Source organism: Acipenser ruthenus, chromosome 23, assembly GCF_902713425.1.
Source record: "Acipenser ruthenus chromosome 23, fAciRut3.2 maternal haplotype, whole genome shotgun sequence".
NCBI classification, from domain to species: Eukaryota; Metazoa; Chordata; class Actinopteri; order Acipenseriformes; family Acipenseridae; genus Acipenser; species Acipenser ruthenus.
In genome coordinates this window covers 17,728,882-17,751,651 of record NC_081211.1, presented here as the reverse complement: position 1 = coordinate 17,751,651, position 22,770 = coordinate 17,728,882, and the positions used below count along the sequence as shown (strand labels likewise).

Sequence of the window (22,770 nt, the reverse complement as noted above, 5' to 3'; positions counted from 1 at the left end):
GTGTGATCACTTTAGAATGATCTGTTCAGATCATGTTGAATAAATCTATTGAGATGTCATAGTCAACCATGTTTAATATAACCAAGTTTAAATTACAAATGTGTGACTGCAATGGAGTATTATTTTACAGCAATCAACTTCAGAAAATAACAGAAAAGTATACAACACACATTAGGAAACACATCTACTTAAAAAAAAGAAAAATGAAAATAAAAAAAACTTTATTAATACACTTAATGCAATTGCTTTGCATATTTTAGATACAAACTTTATATGTAAAAACAAAACAGCAACTAGAACTGAATAGAAGCTCCTAAACTTAAAGCCAAAGAAAGTTAAAACTGACTTATCAAAACATTAAAACACAATGTTTTCATTATTATGCAAAGAACTAAGAAACAAAAAAATCACCATCCATGCGTGTATATATTTCATGAGAACTGAACAGCCTGTCGTGGTTTATTCCTTACAGATACACACACATCTCTCTCTCTCTCTCTCTATACATATATATATATATAAAACAATGCCTTCAATTATATATTTCTTCGTTTGTTAATAGCAGCATAAACCACGCTGTCATCCTGTTGTTGATTATTCTTGTCTTTCTCCTTAACTTCATCATAAACCACAGATTCGTCATGAATAGGTTTCTTCTTGCCTTCTTTTATAACAACCTGGGCGTAAACCAGCTCACCGTCCTCTTTAGGCTTGCATTTGGATTTCTTTTTTCCACCTTTATTAACAACCTGAGTATAAACCTGGTCATCTGTTTAAAAAAAAAAAACATAGATATAAAAGCAAATAACTTCCAGTGAACCATTCTGTGAAAAACTCTTGACACACTGTTAAAAGCTGACCACTGGAAATACTGAGAAAAAAAGTTCACAGTTCTGCTTTTTTATGATGAGTGTATAAGAACTGTATGAGTTGTGTGAAACATGTGACTTAAATAAGAGCTCATAGAATTTCACAAAGGAATGATAGTTTTGTGAAAACAGTGGAGTCTTTAAGAGTGTATTGTTTGGGTAATGTTTTTGTTGATTGTATCCTCCAACGGTAACACAAAAAGATGGAAAGAAAAGCATCTAGGCGTATTGTTCAAGCAATACATCGTTAGTTTATATGTTTTCAAATCCTCACCACCCGTCCACTCGTTTAGATTAACATACACATGTATACAAGTGAAAAAGTGACCTGTAGAGATACTTGCCTTGGATTGCTGTGCTTGCAGTCTCTGGTATCATTGTGGATAGGGAAACGTGCTGTTCATCACTCCTGTTTTGTGTAATCACCGAATGGGCATTCTCTTTATAACAAAGAAGAAGAAACTATTATCTTGTGTTTCTCTCTTTTAAAGAAAAACTAAGAATTTTTTTTTAATGCTTAGCCAGGAAGATTTGATTCTATCTGTATCTGAGGCACAACAGGCCTCAAAAGACACATGTGGGTGTTGTCTAGCACTTTTTTGCAACATGGCAAGAAACCTTCAAATCAGGATGCGTTGTTGTGCAAAAAAAAAAAAAAACCTCACCCTTCCCTTTTTTATTCTTACACATGCACAAGAGTGTAAATGAAAGCATGACGATCACAAGAAGAGCACTTCCACCAAGGACATATTTAAGAATATCTGTAAATAAATAAAAATATTGAATGCGTATGCTTATAATGTTTTTCAATATGTTAATACACTTATTAAGCCTTTCTGTCCTAACTGGTAGACATTGTGTCTGCGCTAAGTATTTACCAAATTGTCAGTTATCAATACTGTATGTTGGTGTGGGTTTGCAGAGGTGCATTTAAAGTGAGTAAGACGAAGAAAGAAAAATGTCTGTACAGGTCAGGTCATAAAAGACACATACAGGAGAGGAATGATGATCACAAAATAGCTTCACCACAAACATATGTCAAGGCACTAGGAAATATGAAATATAAATATTAAATATAACTCCACCTGATTATATACTATAGTAATTTATTAGCAGGTGAAGCCAGAGGAGTTGAATGGTCACATTTTCACAAAGTATCTCCACAGCAATGCAAGCAAGATCACAGCCAGTTAAAGACAAAACCAGAAGATCAACAGAGACAACATAACACAAAAATCTCAATATTGGAGGTACAGAACTAATTGTTGTTTGAAATCTCCTGTGATCTTCATGAATGTTTCACGGGGCGTGAGCTGGGTTGAAGAGTAAGGCAGAAGAAGCAGCAAGGAGCTGTTAGTAGGACAGAAGGTGGTCACTGACTGAGGGCGACGATGCCGACACATCCCAGGGGTAGAGGACCCAGCAACCGAAATGAGATAGACAAGATGATCGCTGACTGAGGGCGACGATGCCGACACATCCCAGGGGCGAAGGACCCAGCAATCGAGGACAGGATAGAAAAGAGGTCGCTGACTGAGGGCGACGATGCCGACACATCCCAGGGGCAGAGGACCCAGCAACCGAAAACACTAATGGAGGGTTATGACTCGAAAAGCCGCCCCTCGAGAGGAGATTGGAGAGGTACCCAGCATCTGAGACTTCTGTAAGAGGCGCTCGTAAAACCCCTGATAGGCCGAGACGTCACGCTGCCTGGGACCGGAAATAAGGACAAAGCATTGAGGTTAGTATAGGACTCAGCACGAGTGACCACGTCCTGAAAGAGAGGCAGAATAGAACAGAGCCTCGAGTAAGGCAAGATGAGCGCAGGAGCTGCGACAGGACAGAGTTTGGCCGGGGGTCCGCTCTGACTCACATGGTGAGAACCCCCCTGAAGGTAAGGGAGGCGGATGCCTAGCCCTGAGGTCGGGGAAGTGAGACTCACTTGCCCCCCAGAGACGACCGATGCGAAGGCATGTAAGAAGGAGGAGGAGGGGAGGAGGAGGAAAACGAAACACTAGACAGAAAATGTGCAGGTGATCAGGGCTTAAATAGAAAATAGATGCTAATTAAGAGGAAATTAGAAAATTGGGAGATTGAAGGATTGGAAGCACCCAGCTCCACGCCCCCTGAACCACGCAAGCTAACATTTCACGGGGCGTGAGCTGGGTTGAAGAGTAAGGCAGAAGAAGCAGCAAGGAGCTGTTAGTAGGACAGAAGGTGGTCACTGACTGAGGACGACGATGCCGACACATCCCAGGGGTAGAGGACCCAGCAACCGAAATGAGATAGACAAGATGATCGCTGACTGAGGGCGACGATGCCGACACATCCCAGGGGCGAAGGACCCAGCAATCGAGGACAGGATAGAAAAGAGGTCGCTGACTGAGGGCGACGATGCCGACACATCCCAGGGGCAGAGGACCCAGCAACCGAAAACACTAATGAGGGTTATGACTCGAAAAGCCGCCCCTCGAGAGGAGATTGGAGAGGTACCCAGCATCTGAGACTTCTGTAAGAGGCGCTCGTAAAACCCCTGATAGGCCGAGACGTCACGCTGCCTGGGACCGGAAATAAGGACAAAGCATTGAGGTTAGTATAGGACTCAGCACGAGTGACCACGTCCTGAAAGAGAGGCAGAATAGAACAGAGCCTCGAGTAAGGCAAGATGAGCGCAGGAGCTGCGACAGGACAGAGTTTGGCCGGGGGTCCGCTCTGACTCACATGGTGAGAACCCCCCTGAAGGTAAGGGAGGCGGATGCCTAGCCCTGAGGTCGGGGAAGTGAGACTCACTTGCCCCCCAAAGGATGGACCCCCGGCACCTCACGAAAACTCCCACACCGTGCGACAAACAAGAGACAGTACATGCCTACGCATAACATAAACAAAAGACCAGAAGGACCAACAGGACAAACAGAGGGAGATTAGTAATTTGTTAGTAGGATGCGACTATGTGTATACCTGCCGCTCAGTGGAGAGGAAAAAACCCCTTGAGGCCGATTAGGGGAAAACCTCTGGTGGCTCCGGCAGACAGGTAGCCCCCACTCCGGGCATGCTAGCGATTTTAAAATGGGCTGCAACTTTATGAGAGGAGAATGAATGAATGAAAGAATCCACTGCAGAAGAGGGCCAACTCCCCACACTCATGATCTGACTGTGATTGATGTTGGCCCTTGCAGTAGAGGGGGCTGTGCCTACAGAATGATTTGGGGGGTGGGGTAGGGGAGGCGTGCTCTGGAGGCGAGGTAGGTCGAGATCCAGTGACGAGTGATCCGAGGAGTGGGGTAGAGTAGAGGAGGGAGGCTTGCTCTGGAGGGTGGAGAGGTGGGTTGAGAACCAGTGATGAGAGATGATAGGAGCGAGAGGAATCAATTAACTGAGGGTCCTTGGGGGGGGGGGGTAGAGGAAGGAGGCTTGCTCTGGAGGGTGGAGAGGTGGGTTGAGAACCAGTGATGAGAGATGATAGGAGCGAGAGGAATCAATTAACTGAGGGTCCTTAGGGGGGGTAGAGGAAGGAGGCTTGTTCTGGAGGGTGGAGAGGTGGGTTGAGAACCAGCGATGAGAGATGATAGGAGTGAGAGGAATCGATGAACCGAGGGTCTAGGGGGCAGGGGGGGGGGGGGGGGTTAAGGTTTCTTGCTGGGGAGATACCTTGATGTTGAAAAGAAGGGAAGATAGTGGATTCTACTTGACAGCTGAACGAACAAACCATGCTGAAATTGATCCATCTTGGAGGTACGGCCAAATGATGAAGTAAATTAGAAGCAGAAGAAACTTCGAGTTCTGAGGAGACTGAAGAAGGCTGAGATGCAAAGAAATACCTTGACATTGAAAAGAATGGGCAGATAGGGGACTCTGCTTGACCGCTGAATGAAGTGACCACGCTAAAATGGATCCGTCGTGGAGGTACACAACTGAATGATGGAGTAAAATTAGAAGTAGAAGAAACTGTGGATTCTGAGCTCCTGAGAAGACAGAAGAGGGCTCAGATGCAGATGATCTCCATAGGTAGATCCTTGTATGGGGTGAAATGGCGTTTCCGAAGAGTAGAATGAGCAAACAGAGAATGTTCATTGATGTAGACAGGCGGGAAGGGGAGGCAGAAGGGAAGGCTCTTAAGAATCTCACGGAGGGTCAGGCGAACTGCTGGTATGGAGAAAATGGGGGGGGGGGGGGGGGGGGGGGAAGAGAGAGAGAATCCCTACCATGGATGATGAAAGCCAGGATCTGGTTTGTTTGAAGGAATAGGATGAATCTGATTCTGGGAACAGAAGGCTGAACACACTGATCAAGCTGTCGAATATGAAGCTCTCGAAGAAGGGCGAGGGATGCAGACATGAAATGCGGAGCAGATTGAAGCAGGTTACTGAGAGTAGGATTCAGTCAAATAGCAGCTGATGAAGCTGGGGAGTCTGGAGGGGGGGGCAGCAGACGGGACCAGCTGACGGAACTTGGATACCCAAAGTAGAGGCCGAAGGGGAGCTGGAATTGAGGGTTGAGGTAGCGGCTGGAACTGAACGAACATTGTAAATTGACTGCTGGGGAAGCTCAGCACCCTTTGTGCTCCATTTTCAGGAAACAAGGGAAGAGAGGAGATGTCGACCATCCTATGTGTTAGTTAATACAGGATCGATCAGCGGTCTGCTACTATCCTGTCTGCTTGAAATGGAAAAGGTGAACTCACGTTCAGAGATTGGGTTTCACAACTCCAGTCATTCTCCTAGTAGTGGAACTCCTCAACTCATAATCAAGACGGATTTCCAGTCTCATACCACGTCTCTCACCATGCATTAATGCTGTAATATTTGAGAGGATGTGAGGACATCCGAATAGATTGCTGAGAAGGTCAAGCACCTCGTATTTTGATTAGATGGGGATTAGCATTAGCCTTGATTGTGGAATGCTGCCGTGATCTGCATATTGGAGGAAAACGGAAGCGTTGGAAGCTCTGGAGTAGTGCAGGTACAGATTTAAACTGTAAACTAAAGCAACTTTGCATGCTATAATAGTGAGTAGATCTGAAGAGGAAGCAGAGATCTGCTGCAGTGAGGAGCAATTAACAGAGATGACGGGATCTGCTGAATGGTGCAGAGATCTGAAGAAGTAACGATGAAGCGCGGTCAATGATGAGCAGTGGTCTGCTGCAGAAAGAGAGATCTGCTGAAGCAGTGATTTGTTATTGTGAATGGTGGACTACCATTGGAAGAGTGTGGTGGTCTGCTGCAGAGCGCAGAGACACGCTGAAGCAGTGATCTGTAATGGTGAACGGTGGACTGCCATCGGTAGTGTGGTGGTCTGCTGTAGAGCACAGAGATCTGCTGAATGCGGTGGATATTGGTCTTTGAGTGAAAAGTGATTTAGATAAAGCCAGAGATGAAGAATGCATAGCTGAGGCCGCTGTAGAACCTGAGAGGATAAAGAATGCGTTGCTCTGAGGCTATTGCAAAATCTATTGATTTGGTCGGAAGCAGTCTGAGTGTATTGTCTAATCGCAGGGTAGGAGGACACTTGACTGAAATGATGATAGTTGTAGGACATGGTTTCCGTTTCTGACTGGCAGCTCACGTTGCTGAAATGAAAACTTGAAGGTTGAATAAAGTGCCTTGGTGAAATGTGTCGGTTTGAAGGAGAGAAGCCAGATGAGGAAGCACGAATCCGGGAACAGGAAGAGGTCACTGGGATGGAAGCCTGGTGCAGGGAAGCTGGAAGTTAATGTGACGGTAGATTCGGAGCATCACAGAAAGCCGACAAGTGCGTGGCTTCATGAGCATGTCCTCGAAGGGTGGGGGTGGTAGGTAGAGTTGAAATTGAAGAATGTCAGTTGATATAGATAGACAAAGGATGAGGCAGGAGTGGAACTCCGAGAATAACTGCGAGAATAAATAGAAAAGCAGTAGTGTCCGAGCTTCGCAGCGATACCAAACTCGTTTAATATATAGAGAGAGAACTTGTGGTATTATACTGCCATCCAGAGGTTATGATTGGAATTAAACCATTGACTTGAGTGAAGCAGGGTAGAATCTATGAAGTTATTACGATTAAAATCCTTGTCTATGTAGAACAACATTTGCTTATTCCCTTAGATTTAAATAATAAATGTTCTAGAGATGTTAGGACAGTTAGTCATGTATATAAATAAGTAAACGCAGTACTTAGAGGTCATGATTCGGCGCGTTGAATTCGTCTCCACCAGTTGTGAAAGCGCAGCAACAGGAAGCCGGAAGACAGCAGTACTGAGTCACAGAGCACTCAGAGCCTGATGAAGCTGCCTGGTCACCATCGCAACAAACCGCTCCCCGCAGTCACTCAAATGAGGGCGTTGCCGTGGTAACCATGGGCTGTAAGGCGCCGGTGGAAAAGTTGCAGTGCAGCACTGTCGTTGGAACATGTTGTGACCAGTCAAACCACGAGCCGCCACTGGTTGAAATGGGCAGGATACGTCTTTTAAAAGGTTGAACGTAGCTAATGGAGGTCCAGGGCAGGATCTTCCGATGGAACGGTAATTGTGCTGGCTCTGTGGGAGCGGGGGGAGGGGCGTCTGATTGCGGGCGAGGAGTAAAGAAAGATTCCGCAGCCAAAGCTTAAAGGTGGATTTAATAGATTTAAAGTAAGGCAATCGCTGACAACGTGAATGTCGATGTCTTGTCGAAGGAGCTTGAAAGTTTAGCAGAGGACCAGTCTTTCTGATAAAGTTGCAGACAGGTTAAGTAATGACGCTGCTCTTGAACGGCGCTGTTGCTGGATGGAACAGGAAAGACAAACGTTGGAGCTCTTGAAGCCGAAAAGAGACGCTGTCTGAAAAGAAGGATCACCTGAGCAGGTAGGAAAATGATTGATAATATATCTTGGCAACGCTGTGCAGAGAAATGACCTGCAGAGCGAGGCAACGAAGTTTAGATATTTAGCGGTGGAGCACGAAACGACGGCGTCTGAGCGTTTGCTACAAAAACGAAACACTAGACAGAAAATGTGCAGGTGATCAGGGCTTAAATAGAAAATAGATGCTAATTAAGAGGAAATTAGAAAATTGGGAGATTGAAGGATTGGAAGCACCCAGCTCCACGCCCCCTGAACCACGCAAGCTAACATTTAAAACTGATGTCTAAAATAGTGTCTGTGATGTGACCTAATGAAACGTATGTGATATGAAATGTCACAAACATCTGTGAACCTTTACAACAGTACATTTGCTGTGTATCTTCATTTCTATATAATTGCATTGAACTGAATACTTAAATACATTTGAGAATGTAAAACTTAAACATTATCTTTAAGATATTTAGACAGTCAATAGATGTGTATGCAATGTTACATCTGTTTGATTTCTTAAATAGGCTACTGTAGGTGACTTCCAACACATCTGTAAATGACTAATCCATACAGTAAATGCTACCTAATCAATATTCACTGAAATGAATAAATAAAGAAATAAAGTACCGGCATCCTCTGCATTACTGGCATCACCAGGCTCTGTGGTTAAATTACCAGAGCAATTTGAAGAGCAGGTTTGTAGACTGCAAAATGCAAACCCATTTGTATAGTTTGTTATTATCATGCTCTTATTGATTAAGAACTGAAAAGCCTCTCCTTCTTTGCCCCCAGATAATTTGATAAGGGTCCCATTCTCCAGGGTGCAATGGAACTGGGTCTCTAGATTGGACGTAGATGTTGGATTCATCTTGGGTTCAGAACCTGGTACAGAGAAATAGATTCAAGTTAGTGACAAGCTGTTCTCCGTGCAGGTTCTGATGAATGGGTTTGACTTGACCATGCAGTCTTTCTGTTGTTACCTAGATTTGTTATTTCTTGGTAGTTTGATATTTTTTAACCTGTTTGAAATTGCTGGTAAACACATAAAAATGCATATAGTACCCTGAAAAAGCAAAAATAAAGACATAAAAAAATGGTTAAGTGTAAACCTGGTGAGTTGCGTCTATCCTTCCCCTATCTCTAATCTCCCTGTCAATCACTCTCCCTCTTCTATATAAGGCTCCTGTTTCCACTTCTGCCTTCTCTAGCGTTTGTTTGTTTTCGTACCCAACCTCCTCCCCTTCTCGTTTATGATTCAGCAGCCCTGCACTGGTCTCTCTCTCCTTCTCAGCTGTCGACGTGAAGTCTGTCTCGCAGTCCTTCTATCTCTTTCTAATCTCTCTACTTCTTTCTTTTTAGCTCCAGGACTCCTGTAAGCTCTGTTCCACGATCCAGAGTCCCTCTAACTTTTTCCCTTTCAAGGCTCTCCTTCAGAAGTTCATTCGGTGCCGGTGGGTAACTCGATGCCCGAGTCGCTCAGCTGCAGCGGCTCTCCGAGAGTCGGGTCCTGTGTCCCTTCAATCCCTTATGGGTAGCTCCGCTCCCAAGCCACCATGTAAGCAGCTCTCCGCAGAGTGGGGATTCTATCTATGTGTTTTCGGGTCTTGGGTCACCGGACCAGCCTTCAGCAATGAGGTTCTCCATCGCTGAGAGCAAGACTCTTGTTCTATCCCTTTAACTCCCTTTGAGTATCATGGCGCTCCCCGAGCTGTCATGAAGCACTACACTTACCACTCACCATTGCTCCGTGCAACAGTTTAAACTGCCCTTTCGTGTGGTGGTGCGGTGCTATTGTTGTGTATCATAATAGGTCTCTATATCAAGTGTCGACCTCTGTTCACTGGAAGGGGAAACCCAAAGTGTGAGAGTAACTGCATTTTTGAACTGAAGTCAGAGATCTTATTTAACATACAAACCTTATTTGGTGAAAGGACATGTAGCCTAGAAGTACTGCCTGTACATACTATGAACCTGGTGGGCTTCATATAGTTCACAGTTTATGTGATTTAAATAAAAATATATCAGAAGCGTAACAATCTAATAAATATGTTAGATATCAGTATAGATCATTTCAACAGGCAGCACCAGTACAGAATAATTAGCAGACTTCATAAATCAAGTAAAATGGTGATGAACCCTCATGGCAAATTAACATGATACACACCTAACTGGTTGTAGTGATCTAATCCCTTCAATGCTTCATTACAGTATGCAATCCTAACACACCATCTTGAGTCAGCAGATTGTTTTAAATGATACCTTTCAGTTTGATTTAAAAATTACAGAACTGTGTTATGATCAGAGTTATTTTCTTATTTTATGGCACTATTCAATCCAGCGTCCTAAGAAGAGCATTCTCCTACCATACAAATATTAGTGTTCAGCAGAAGATTAGAGCTTGAGATGTTGAAACATAAAATAAAGAAGTGGACACACTATTAAAAATGAAACTGATGATAAGGTGTTGTGGTGAATAAGTTCATTTCTGCTAAACTGTCTGCTCTACAGAATGAAAAGCAAATTCTAAAGTCACTTTAAATACAAGGAGAAAAAAAACAATTGTATGAATACACAAGGCAAACTAATGCTGATACAAGGAGAGGCAGATTTAAACATTAAATCATTTCTTACCTGAGCAGTTTGACTTCATAAAATCACTCTTCTCTTCATTGATTTGTTTTTTAGCAATGCAGACAAGATCTCCAGTGACATTTTTCTTCAATATTACAATGTGTTCTTTATCACTGAAATAAGCAAGGCTGGTATTCAGCGGCACTCCATCTAAACTCCAGTTAAATGAAACATTATCTCCTTTATCCACTGTGCAGACCAGCAGCACCTCCCCATGGGACAGACAGCTGGAGTGTACCACAGGCTTAGAGACAGGCTCTGAAAGAGAGTGGCCTGTTTATGTATACATTTCTTTTAATGATTTTGTATCTCAAAAGTAGGCACACTGTGCTTGAGTCTTAAAAAATAACACAGTCCTAAAATGTCTACTACCTATACACTGTTTTTAATTTGTTAATAATTGTTGATGTGTCTGATATAGAAACAACAAGGCAGCTCTATATAAAGCAAGGCAAGACAAATAACATGTTTTTTTTTCCTACCTGAGCAGTTTGGTATCACAGAGTCACTCTGGTTTGTGCTGACTTGGTTTGTAGCAATGCAGACAAGATTACCAGAGACATGCTTCTTCAATATTACAACATGTTCTTCATCACTAAAGTAAGCAAGACTGGTATTCAGTGGCACTCCTTCTAAACTCCAGTTAAATGAAGCATTATCCCCTTTATCCACTGTGCAGACCAGCAGCACCTTCCCATGGGACAGACAGGTGGAGTGTACCACAGGCTGGGAGACAGCCTCTGAAAAAGAGGGGCTTTTCAGTTAGGATTTACATCATGTTAAAACACCCCAAACCCACTTCCAACACCACACAGGGAAAATGCATTTGGCATCAGTGGTGTAGGGTGCCACATTTAAACTGTTTACTTCAACAGGTTTGCATTCCCGCTTGTCACCTTTTACCTTTGTTTTAACCACCCTTATTATCCTTGATGTAACCAGGCTACATACAGTATTAATGAAGTTAAGATCCATGTAGTATACAATATAATTCCAATAGCAGCTCTTGTTCACATTTAAACAAATCAGGAAATGAATCTATCTACTTTTGAATCTATCTGCTTTCTAGGCATCTACTATATGGCACTTAATGTTAAAATAATAGACGATTATCAACCCTGTACTTTTTGATAAATGTTGAAGGACGTGTAGGAATATAAAGATTTGAACAGTACAACAAAGCATGAAAGCTATGGATTGCCTCTCCCTATCTTCACTGCTGAGGTAATTTCAGGTTGAATGACAAGCCGATATCAAATCCATTCAGGAGTCAGTACATTATGATTCCTCAGTAACTCGATCACATGCAATCAGATCTGGAAATCCTAATGCAGCATTTACATTGAAGAATGTGGTTGGTGATGTGCTGAATTTGTATAGAAAGGTACTTACATTTAATTATATCTACCCCCCCCCCCCCCCCCACACACACACACCTTTTTTTAAACATACAATAATATACAGTACCTTCACCAGTACATATTGTCTTTTTTTCTTGAATAAATGAGTTCATTTACTTACCTCTAATCTTTCTTTTTTTGTATGCACCCATACAGATACGCAGATCAGTTATCTACCGTTCTATACTGTTGGTCGTCAGATCACAATACAACAAATCAGGTTCCTCAAATCTCAAAGGAGTTTATGACAAGATTTTTAAATAGTAAATGTACCGATTGTTAGCTGGAGTTTATCCCCATGCTCACAACTCTAATAGCTAAGTATTAATATTTTTAAAGGGACAATGCCATTTAGCGTGGTACAGTATGTAGATATGATCATTGTTCATCATAATTTTGTATAAAGAAGTATTTTTTAATGATATGCTGTTTTTAGTTAGGGCTGCATGGGTGTCTACTGTATATCCTTTGGAGATTGCACATGAAAAGCAGTGTGAAACCTGCAAGTTCAGTTGAGGCAGAAGATCAGCAGTTTTTATAAATATGTTTCCACGTTAAAGGACTTTGTTTTATAAAACTTGTAACCATTTCTGCTGGTACTTGTCCTAACATATACATACCTGAAAAAGAAGTAATTAAATGACAATTTGACTTTTTAAAATAACATGTCAATTTATTTTACACAGTTTAAAATAATAGTTTAAATTTCTCTTAAAACATTAGAAATCAAGGTATTTATCTCTGCACTCGTTTAAGACATGTTTAACTTGAGAAGTGGCAACTCACCTTGAATATAAACCTGCATGCTTCCTTTAAATATGTTAGTTCCATCAGTAGTAAACACATCCACAGAGTAATCTCCTGAATCATTTTTCTGAGTTCTGTCCAGTTTGAGGGTTCCATTAGCAAAAATCTCAGCCCTGTTTATATAAGGATTAGTGAAGACCATTTTGTTATCCTTAAACGCACCAATGGGTGAGACTCCCTGCTTCCATTTCACATGAACACTGCTGTTCAAAGTCGTATTGAAGTGCAGATACACAGAGTGCCCCAGGGCTCCATATACAGGCACACTTATATTTTCTGCAGTAACTGAAACAAAAAAGATATTAGAAGTAAAGTTAAGAGTTTCTGTTGTGGTATAACGTGATGTGCCAAACCCACATAGCCCTGTAAGCAGCACTTTTTAAAATAACATTATTACAGAACATTCCCAATTGTTATACTTTTTTTTTTTTTTTTTTTTTTTTCAAAAAAACAAAAACACAAATGGATTCTTAAACAATTATGAACTAACTTTGGATGACTTACAAACCCCTAAATGAAATGTCTGTGTTGTTTATTTCTGTTTTGGTAACTTTATTGAATACATTTTTTTTCCTTTCTGAAAGAACAATGTTAATGTGATCTGGAGTAAAATTCTTTGAGAAACTAAACCCCCATCTTTAGAAAGTTACCGTCTGTCTCCCTCATCTTTCCCTGTTTCCTAGCCTGCTTGCCAGCTGCCTGTGTCTGTGTGTGTGGATTCCTGCTACAGCCAAAGACAGTGAAATGAGCCCTGAAACCCAAGCACACCGAAGGTGTCTTGCACAGGACTGTATTTATGTTCTAATCTTTTAGCTGCCTCCAACTGCCCCTCATCCTCCTGGCCTTCCACTCCGCAGTACCGGACTCCACCTCCTGCACCCTCCCGCTCTTGATGTTGGGCCAGGAACTTCACAGCCCTGCTGAGATAGTGTTTGGTCGGCTGCTGGACCCCTACCCTGAACCACCCAGACCGGAGTATGCCAGGCTACTGCAGGACAGCCTGGAGCTGGTCCACGGCTTCGCCAGAAACCACTTGCAGGCTGCTGGCTGGCGGGAGAAGAAAAACTACGACTCCTCTGGATGTGGAGGGAAACCCTGTGATCTGGAAACACTGCTTGGCTTGTTGTTGTTGATGAGTGGAGCTGACAGGATTGGCTGATTTGGTAGTTACTTGTACAGAATTGGTTGCTTTTTAAGTTTGAATCACACAGTGCGTTTACATGAGCATAAGAATTCCGATATTAAGAATTCCGATATCAAAAGTCATGTAAACACAGTTTTCGGAAAATGTATCGGAATATTCCTTAGGTCAGTTTTCGGAAAACAGCACCTAGAAATTTCCGATTCAATTCCGAAAACGAACCAAATGTATATCATGTAAACACACTTTTCGAAAACTTATTCTGATAGCGTACTGCGCATGTGCAAACTCTGACCTTCATTCCTGCACGTGGTTTTAGAAAACAGAGAAAATAATAAGATGTCAGTCTGCATGGATCTATTTGCTCCGTTATTGAATCGTATTTTGTCATATTGTACTTGCTAGAACCGAAGTTATTGTATTTTATCTTGCTCTTAATTGTATTAATACTTGTACTGTGATTCTTGAAATGTATTTTTGTTTACGACTCTAAGTCGCCCTGGATAAGGGCGTCTGTTAAGAAATAAATAATAGTAATAATAATAATGTTTGGGATTAAGTAATATTTGTCCGTATGAATTTTTTTAATAGCCCATACTGAAGCACATGTTTTCCAGCTTTAAAATTACGTGATAATTTAAAATAATGTCTGCAAAAGAAACTGGTAATATAGAACAGGATGAGCTGTTGGAAAGACTGACTGCACATTGTGGGGAATCTGTAAAGAGGTATAGGATAGTAATCTTTGAATTTAAGACCTGACACTTCGATAAAGCACTTGTTATTGGATTGGTCTCCGTTCTATAGCAGAAAAAATGTCCAGTCTGTTCAAATCGTACTGGGTACTACAGTACTTTGCATGCGAAAATATCCTGCGCTTTCCGAAAACTTCAATCCATGTGAATTCTAATTAGACTTTCTATCGTTAATCATGTAAACACAGAAAAGTGACGTTTTAAGAACATCGGTTTTCTGATTCAGTTTTCTTAAAACATTAGTTTTCGGAAAACGCTTTGTCATGTAAACGCACTGACAGTTGGTGCCGTGACGTTCCAGCAGGCATCTACCATCTCATAGAAACCCACTAGAACTGGAAGCTGACATTGAAGAATGTGGTTGGTGATGTGCTGAATTTGTATAGAAAGGTACTTACATGTATTTATATCTACCCCCCCCCCCCCACACACACACACCTTTTTTAAACATACAATAATATACAGTACCTTCACCCGTACATATTGTCTTTTTTTCTTGAATAAATGAGTTCATTTACTTACCTCTAATCTTTCTTTTTTTGTATGCACCCATACAGATACGCAGATCAGTTATCTACTGTTCTATACTGTTGGTCTTCAGATCAGAATACAACAAATCAGGTTACTCAAATCTCAAAGGAGTTTATGACAAGATTTCTAAATAGTAAATGTACCGATTGTTAGCTGGAGTTTATCCCCATGCTCACAACTCTAATAGCTAAGTATTAATATTTTTAAAGGGACAATGCCATTTAGCGTGGTATAGTATGTAGATATGATCATTGTTCATCATAATTTTGTATAAAGAAGTATTTTTTTAATGATATGCTGTTTTTAGTTAGGGCTGCATGGGTGTCTACTGTATATCCTTTGGAGATTGCACATGAAAAGCAGTGTGAAACCTGCAGGTTCAGTTGAGGCAGAAGATCGGCAGTTATTATAAATATGTTTCCAAGATAAAAACCACGTTAAAGGACTTTGATTTGTAAAACTTGTAACCATTTCTGCTGGTATTTGTCCTAACATATACATACCTGAAAAAGAAGTAATTAAATGACAATTTGACTTTTTTAAATAACATGTCCATTTATTTTACACTGTTTAAAATAATAGTTTAAATTTCTCTTAAAACATTAGAAATCAAGGTATTTATCTCTGCACTCGTTTAAGACATGTTTAACTTGAGAAGTGGCAACTCACCTTGAATATAAACCTGCATGCTTCCCTTAAATATGTTAGTTCCATCAGTATTAAACACATCCACAGAGTAATCTCCTGAATCATTTTTCTGAGTTCTGTCCAGTCTGAGGGTTCCATTAGCAAAAATCTCAGCCCTGTTTTTATAAGGATTATCAAAGGCCGTTCTGTTATTCTTAAACACACCAATGCGATTGACTCCCTGCTTCCATTCCACCTCAACACTGCTGTTCAAGGTCGTATTGAAGTGCAGATACACAGAGTCCCCCAGGGCTCCATATACAGGCACATTTATATTTTCTGCAGTAACTGAAACAAAAAAGATATTAGAAGTAAAGTTAAGAGTTTCTGTTGTGGTATAACGTGATGTGCCAAACCCACATAGCCCTGTAAGCAGCACTTTTTAAAATAACATTATTACAGAACATTCCCAATTGTTATACTTTTTTTTTTTTTTTTTTTTTTTCAAAAAAACAAAAACACAAATGGATTCTTAAACAATTATGAAATAACTTCGGATGACTTACAAACCCCTAAATGAAATGTCTGTGTTGTTTATTTCTGTTTTGGTAACTTTATTGACTACATTTTTTTTTTTTCTTTAACAACCATGTTAATGTGATCTGGAGTAATATTCTTTGAGAAACTAAACCCCCATCTTTAGAAAGTTACCGTCTGTCTCCCTCATCTTCCCTGTTTCCTAGCCTGCTTGCCAGCTGCCTGTGTCTGTGTGTGTGGATGCCTGCTACAGCCAAAGACAGTGAAATGAGCCCTGAAACCCAAGCACACTGAAGGTGTCTTGCACAGGACTGTATTTGTGTTCTAATCTTTTAGCTGCGTCCAACTGCCCCTCATCCTCCTGGCCTTCCACTCCGCAGTACCGGACTCCACCTCCTGCACCCTCCCGCTCTTGATGTTGGGCCAGGAACTTCACAGCCCTGCTGAGATAGTGTTTGGTCGGCTGCTGGACCCCTACGCTGAACCACCCAGACCGGAGCATGCCAGGCTACTGCAGGACAGCCTGGAGCTGGTCCACGGCTTCGCCAGAAACCACTTGCAGGCTGCTGGCTGGCGGGAGAAGAAAAACTACGACTCCTCTGGATGTGGAGGGAAACCCTGTGATCTGGAAACACTGCTTGGCTTCTTGTTGTTGATGAGTGGAGCTGACAGGATTGGCTGATTTGGTAGTTGCGTGTACAGAACTGGCTGCTTTTTAAGTTTGAAGCACACAGTGCGTTTACATGAGCATAAGAATTCCGATATTAAGAATTCCGATATCAAAAGTCATGTAAACATAGTTTTCGGAAAATGTATCGGAATATTCCTTAGGTCAGTTTTCGGAAAACAGCACCTAGAAATTTCCGATTCAATTCCGAAAACGAACCAAATGTATATCATGTAAACGCACTTTTCTGAAAACTTATTCTGATAGCGTACTGCACATGTGCAAACTCTGACCTTCATTCCTGCACGTGGTTTTAGAAAACAGAGAAAATAATAATAAGTCAGTCAGCATGGATCTATTTGCTCCGTTATTGAATCGTATTTTGTCATATTGTACTTGCTAGAACCGAAGTCATTGTATTTTATCTTGCTCTTAATTGTATTAATACTTGTACTGTGATTCTTGAAATGTATTTTTGTTTACGACTGTAAGTCGCCCTGGATAAGGGCGTCTGTTAAGAAATAAATAATAGTAATAATAATAATGTTTGGGATTAAGTAATATTTGTCCGTATGAATTTTTTTAATAGCCCATACTGAAGCACATGTTTTCCAGCTTTAAAATTACGTGATAATTTAAAATAATGTCTGCAAAAGAAACTGGTAATATAGAACAGGATGAGCTGTTGGAAAGACTGACTGCACATTGTGGGGAATCTGTAAAGAGGTATAGGATAGTAATCTTTGAATTTAAGACCTGACACTTCGATAAAGCACTTGTTATTGGATTGGTTCTATAGCAGAAAAAATGTCCGGTCTGTTCAAATCGTACTGGGTACTACAGTACTTTGCATGCGAAAATATCCTGCGTTTTCCGAAAACTTCAATCCATGTGAATTCTAATTAGACTTTCTATCGTTAATCATGTAAACACAGAAAAGTGACGTTTTAAGAACATCGGTTTTCTGATTCAGTTTTCTTAAAACATTAGTTTTCGGAAAACGCTTTGTCATGTAAACGCACTGACAGTTGGTGCTGTGACGTTCCATCTGGCATCTACCATCTCCTAGAATCCCACTAGAACTGGAAGCTGACTGGCAAATGGTACTGAATCATTTTGTAATGGATCGTCTTTTTATTTTGTTTTTGAAATGCACATAAGCAACAGGTACAGTAGGCTATATAGCAACGTCTTTTCATATACGAAAGTGTTTGTCCTATTGAGATAATGTAGAAAGCAAATAGGTTTTGTAATGCAAGTTTCAAAACTTGAAACTCAGTGAATGGCAACAGTTGCACAGATATTTGGTCAGTTTTTTTATTTTTAAATTTACAGTATTGCTAGCAGTCTCCAAACTCCAAGAGCAGCATCGTCACACGCAATGTGGCTGGACATTAAACTAGTATAATTTTCAATAAATTAGACATTTTAAAAAATATACATTTATATATATATATATATATAAGAATTATACTGAAGGTGTGAGAGATAATCTATGTTAGGTGGAAAATCAAAACGAGGTGATTCAATAACTTCCTGATCATTTTGAGATATCTTTAAATAATTTAGAGATATCTCTAAATTAACAGAAAGTTATTTAGAGATATATCTAAAAGACAGTTTGGCTTACCATACTAGCAAAACATATTATTTAAATGTATCTGTAAATAAATTTGAGATCTCTCTATTTCATTTTTAGATGTCTCAAAATGAAATGAAGATATATTCAAAATGACTTATTTACAGATATCTCAAATTAATTTCAATATATCTGCAAATGATTTACAGATATCTCTAAATACCTCAAGATATCTTAAAATGCAATTTCTAAATGATCATTTGGCTTGCTGTAAAAACAGAGGCTATTTTGACCTACTTGTGATTCACTTCAAATGCAATAGGAAACAAGTTTGTACTGTGAAGCATTTTATTAATTATATTTTATTTTTACATTCACTGTGGTCTGGATTTGAACTATTGACCCTTGGCACTACAGACAGACATGCTACAGTTTCACTAAAGGGGAATGCCCCATAATGGGGTTTCTAGTCATGTCTTTTATGCACACATACAATGTGCCTATTTGGCCAGTAGGGGTCATTACACTACCTCACTGCTTAATTCTACTCATATTGTAAGAATGTCAAAAAGAGAGAATCAGTTTGGTATTCTGTGACCTTGACCTGGAGGTCAAAAGACAAACGTTGTCCACACTCCTTGTATATGCTTTAGTCTATCTGTGTGACAATGACCTCCATATCTTATTTAGTTTGTGCGTTATGCAGTGTGAAAGATGGACAGAAAGCTTCTTTTTAGTATCTGCTCCCTGCTTTGTGGGCTGTAAATAGTAATAATAATAAAAATAAAACTATGTTAAATAGGTGCTAGTGCATTTGTAATACCATTGTTTTTAATGGAACTTAATAGCTAGCTATACCAATGTAATGTATATGTGTGTGTTATGCAAAACAAGTACAAGTAAATATAGATCATGATTACTTTCTTTGGATTATTGAACATGTTTCTAAACTGATTAGATACATAATTAATAAATAAGTTGCTTACCGTATGCATTTAAAGAAAACAAGAAGAGCCAATAAGGAATGAATTTGTTAAGGTTTATCATTGTACAGCAGGTCCAGCACAGCTTTCTGGTTGATGGCCACAGTTGCAGTATTGTTAGCAATCTTCAACTGTTTTATGATTGCAGTGAATATTTTTTAGTTGTTTCTTCAAAGTAACTGGCTGAAGCCACTCCTTATTTCCCCCAAGCAGATTTGCATAGTGCGAAAAAGAGGAACACATCAAATCTATTTTGCAACCTTTCTCTTATGAGCACTAAAGTCTGTATCTTTCAACATAATCACAAAACACATACCACATAATTAAACATGTGTATCTCCACATACAGCTATGGCCAAAGGTATAGCATCACCCTATAGAATGAACTAACTTTGCTTCATAAAGTGGAATGAAACCTGCTGAATAATGTTACGTTAACATATTGAATTCCATATACTTAACGAAAAACTGACAAACATTTCAAAATCTAACGTGAGATACTGTACTAGTTTTAAGGCTTCCAGCAGACTTTTGCAAAATCATTTTGTAGTTTATTCGTGTGATGTTAAATAAAAGATCTAAATTATGTTAATGTATTTTTTTTTTTGTAAAATTATATCTCAATCCTAAAGTTCTAGGTGATGCAAAAAAAGTTCCCTTTCAACTCAAAGATGACCACCAACCAATACTTTTCGGATATGCCTGCCACAGGTCAGGTATTCACTGAGCACTTTATACCAAAGCTCCCGATAGGGTCCTCGGTCCCGCCTACCGAGGGAATAAGTAGTCACTCCATGGAGCTCAAATCCTCTTTTGCCTCTCACTACCAGGTAAGTAAGGTGGGTATATACTAACCTCTTCCAGTTGTTAGATTGTCTCATAAAAAGAGCCCATCTCTTCAAGTTTATGTAATTCCCTTGTAATTGGTTTGCTGGAAGTCAGCTTGCCACTTCCCCAGAATCACAACTCAGCTGAAGCCTGAGCAAACGCTGTGCAACTGCGCACCGTTTTTTAAAAATAAAATAAAATATATTATTTCAACAGCCTACATCGCCTAGCGACTGTAGTCTGCTTCTAGTAATCTTGCAGCTTGCTGCCTGTGTTTTCTGTTTTTCCTCTGCCTTGGCAGCTTTGAAAAATATCAGAGAGAGAGATGTATCCTCCAGCGGGACCCAGCTTCTGCTGTTCCTGCTGTTGAGACGAGTACTCTGGGCGGCCACGGCTCGCACACTCGCTGTGCACGGCTTAATCTGCCCCTACAGGTTGTCTATTACTATTGTTTTTCTGCTTGCAGTATAAAAAAAAAATCACCCTTATGGCAGGTAGATCCCCCTCTACGTTGAAAGTGTGCATGTCATGTCCCCATTTACTCAGTATCCCTAGGCGCTCATATACTAGCGACCCATTTTCTGAAGGGTGCTCGGCAGATACGTTGTCCTAAGAAGGACGTTTTTCCCGAATGGAGTCTAGACGTGGTATTGGAGGCCTTACTATGGCCCCGTTTGAGCCTATACATGCCATAGAGTTGAAATATCTCTCTATGAAGACAGCCTTTCTATTAGCCATCATCTCCACTGAGTGGGTCAGTGAGCTACAGGCTCGGTCCGTGCACATTTCCTGTTAGTTCCACTGATTGAATCAATCAGTGGAACTAGAGGCTTTCCTTCCCCCTCCCTTTGCGGAGGAGACGGACCAGAGATTGAATTCCCTCTGCCCTGTTTGGGTATTGAGAAGTTATGTAGATAGGATGAGAGCGTGGCGTCAGTCTGACCAGCTCTTCATCTGTCATGGTGAAAGGACCATTGGTCAAGCCCTCTTCAGCAGCAATGGTCCCACTGGATTATGGATACAGTTTCGACTGCGTATAATAATGCCAGCTTACCCCCACCTGGGTGGGTAGCTGCACACTCTACTAGAGGAGTGGCAACTTCATGGGCATGCTTTAGAGGAGCCTCATTGAATAATATATGTACTGCGGCTAGCTGGGCTACTCCACATACATTCACCAGGTTCTACTGATTTAATGTGGTAGATCCCTCTATGCCTTCATTAGGCACAAGGGTCCTTGAGGTTGCACGCTCGTACCACAAACATTAGTTTGGCAGTAGCAAGACATCCCTCATCTGCTGTCCGCTCACTCTCCGTCAGGGTGGCTTTGGTATACTTTTAAGTACTGGTTGGTCGTCTTCGAATTGAAAGGGAACGTTAGATTATGGAGATGTGACCCTGGTTTCCTGAAAGAGAAGATTACCACCAAACCTCGCATTTGCGGGTTTGATGCAAAAGAGGATTTGAGCTCCGTGGAGTGACTACTTATTCCCTCGGTAGGCTGGACCGAAGATGTCACTCCCGGAGCGGCCTATCGGCAGCTTTGATATAAAATGCTCAGTGAATACCTGACCCATGCTAGCCATATCCCAAAAGTATTGGTTGGTGGTTGTCTTGTCTTTCAGGGAACCAGGGTTTCATCCGTAACCTAGCGGTCTGCTACTTCAGGAGGGGCCTGGGTCCCATCCCCCTGGCTGTGCTGACAGGCTCTCCCGAAAAGGGGTAGAAAGGGTGTTAAACAGGCACCTCCTCATAGAAGTCCAGGGGTCACAAAAGGGGTTAGCAGGCACCCCTTTACAGAAGGCAAGGGATAGTCACGGGTGTTAAACGGACGTCCCTTATAAAAGCCCAGGGGTTACCCGAGGGGATGGGTACCCCCATTTCAAGGCCCGGGACCCCCCCAGCCAAAGGAGGAGGTGTGGGGACCACCTCCACAGCAACCCCAACTAACCGTCCCCCCAGCCCACCCACAAGAATCTGGAGAGATAAAACCGGACAAGGGGGGACGGGGTTGGTGTTTTAAGGGGGGAGGTGGCCAATTGCAGCCATGTGTGCATTGCACAAGGGGGAGATATGTGGCAGGGCAGAAGTCCTGCTGCTGTAAGTAATGTGTGTGTCCCACTGTGGGAAACTTGCAAACAAATGTGATAGCAATAACACAGAGCAAAACAAATGTGACAGTTTTAACACCTATAGACAACACAGGAAGTCTAGCTGGTGGTATTAAGCTCTACGTGCATGACAGAATAAATTGCTGTTTTCTTAACGAGTAAACTTTTCTTATTAAATGTTTACATGTGACAAGCTCAACCTAGTTTGTCACATAATATCTAGATGTATTATAGGGCTTTGCCTAATATTCAGATTTCTTTTTCAGTACTGGCCTTTAAGGGGTCTTTCACATATGGTATACTGTTAGATATTCAAAGTTTACTCAACATTACTTTTAATCTTGTACAGTTTAATTCCAAAAGCTAATAACCACTCTGTAGTGTGACCATCATCAGTGGTGAATAGTCTTGTGCTTTATGGTGAATTAAATAAGAGCTTTTCTGATACTTGTACAGTAGTTGCTGATGTAAAATATGTTCATAGTCCAGGTTACAGT

General features: G+C 41.1%; 1 protein-coding gene across 2 annotated transcripts; it reads right to left on the bottom strand.

The window, feature by feature from the left end:
• Positions 1-54: 54 nt before the first annotated feature.
• LOC131699613 (uncharacterized) lies at positions 55-19,556 on the bottom strand. Of its 2 annotated transcripts, XM_058996728.1 has the most exons (8): positions 19,338-19,551; positions 12,494-12,799; positions 10,790-11,047; positions 10,308-10,565; positions 8,304-8,558; positions 1,535-1,630; positions 1,214-1,309; positions 55-769 (listed from the first exon to the last, which is right to left on the bottom strand). In XM_058996728.1, exons 1-8 carry the CDS (start codon positions 19,396-19,398, stop codon positions 537-539), a joined length of 1,563 nt encoding a protein of 520 aa, XP_058852711.1. In that variant the 5' UTR covers positions 19,399-19,551; the 3' UTR covers positions 55-536. The 2 variants fall into 2 exon arrangements, with proteins under 2 accessions (XP_058852711.1, XP_058852712.1); XM_058996729.1 differs by lacking the exon at positions 1,535-1,630 and having other exon boundaries at positions 19,338-19,556.
• Positions 19,557-22,770: the final 3,214 nt, after the last annotated feature.

Excerpts from the sequence above, each read along its gene's own strand:
- LOC131699613 (XM_058996728.1), bottom strand. The coding sequence starts at position 19,398 with ATGATAAACCTTAACAAATTCATTCCTTATTGGCTCTTCTTGTTTTCT. Across the intron at positions 12,800-19,337 it reads GTTTTCTTTAAATGCATACG|TTACTGCAGAAAATATAAGT; the intron begins GTAAGCAACTTA and ends TTTTTGTTTCAG. Across the intron at positions 770-1,213 it reads TGCAAGCACAGCAATCCAAG|ATGACCAGGTTTATACTCAG; the intron begins GCAAGTATCTCT and ends TTTTTTAAACAG.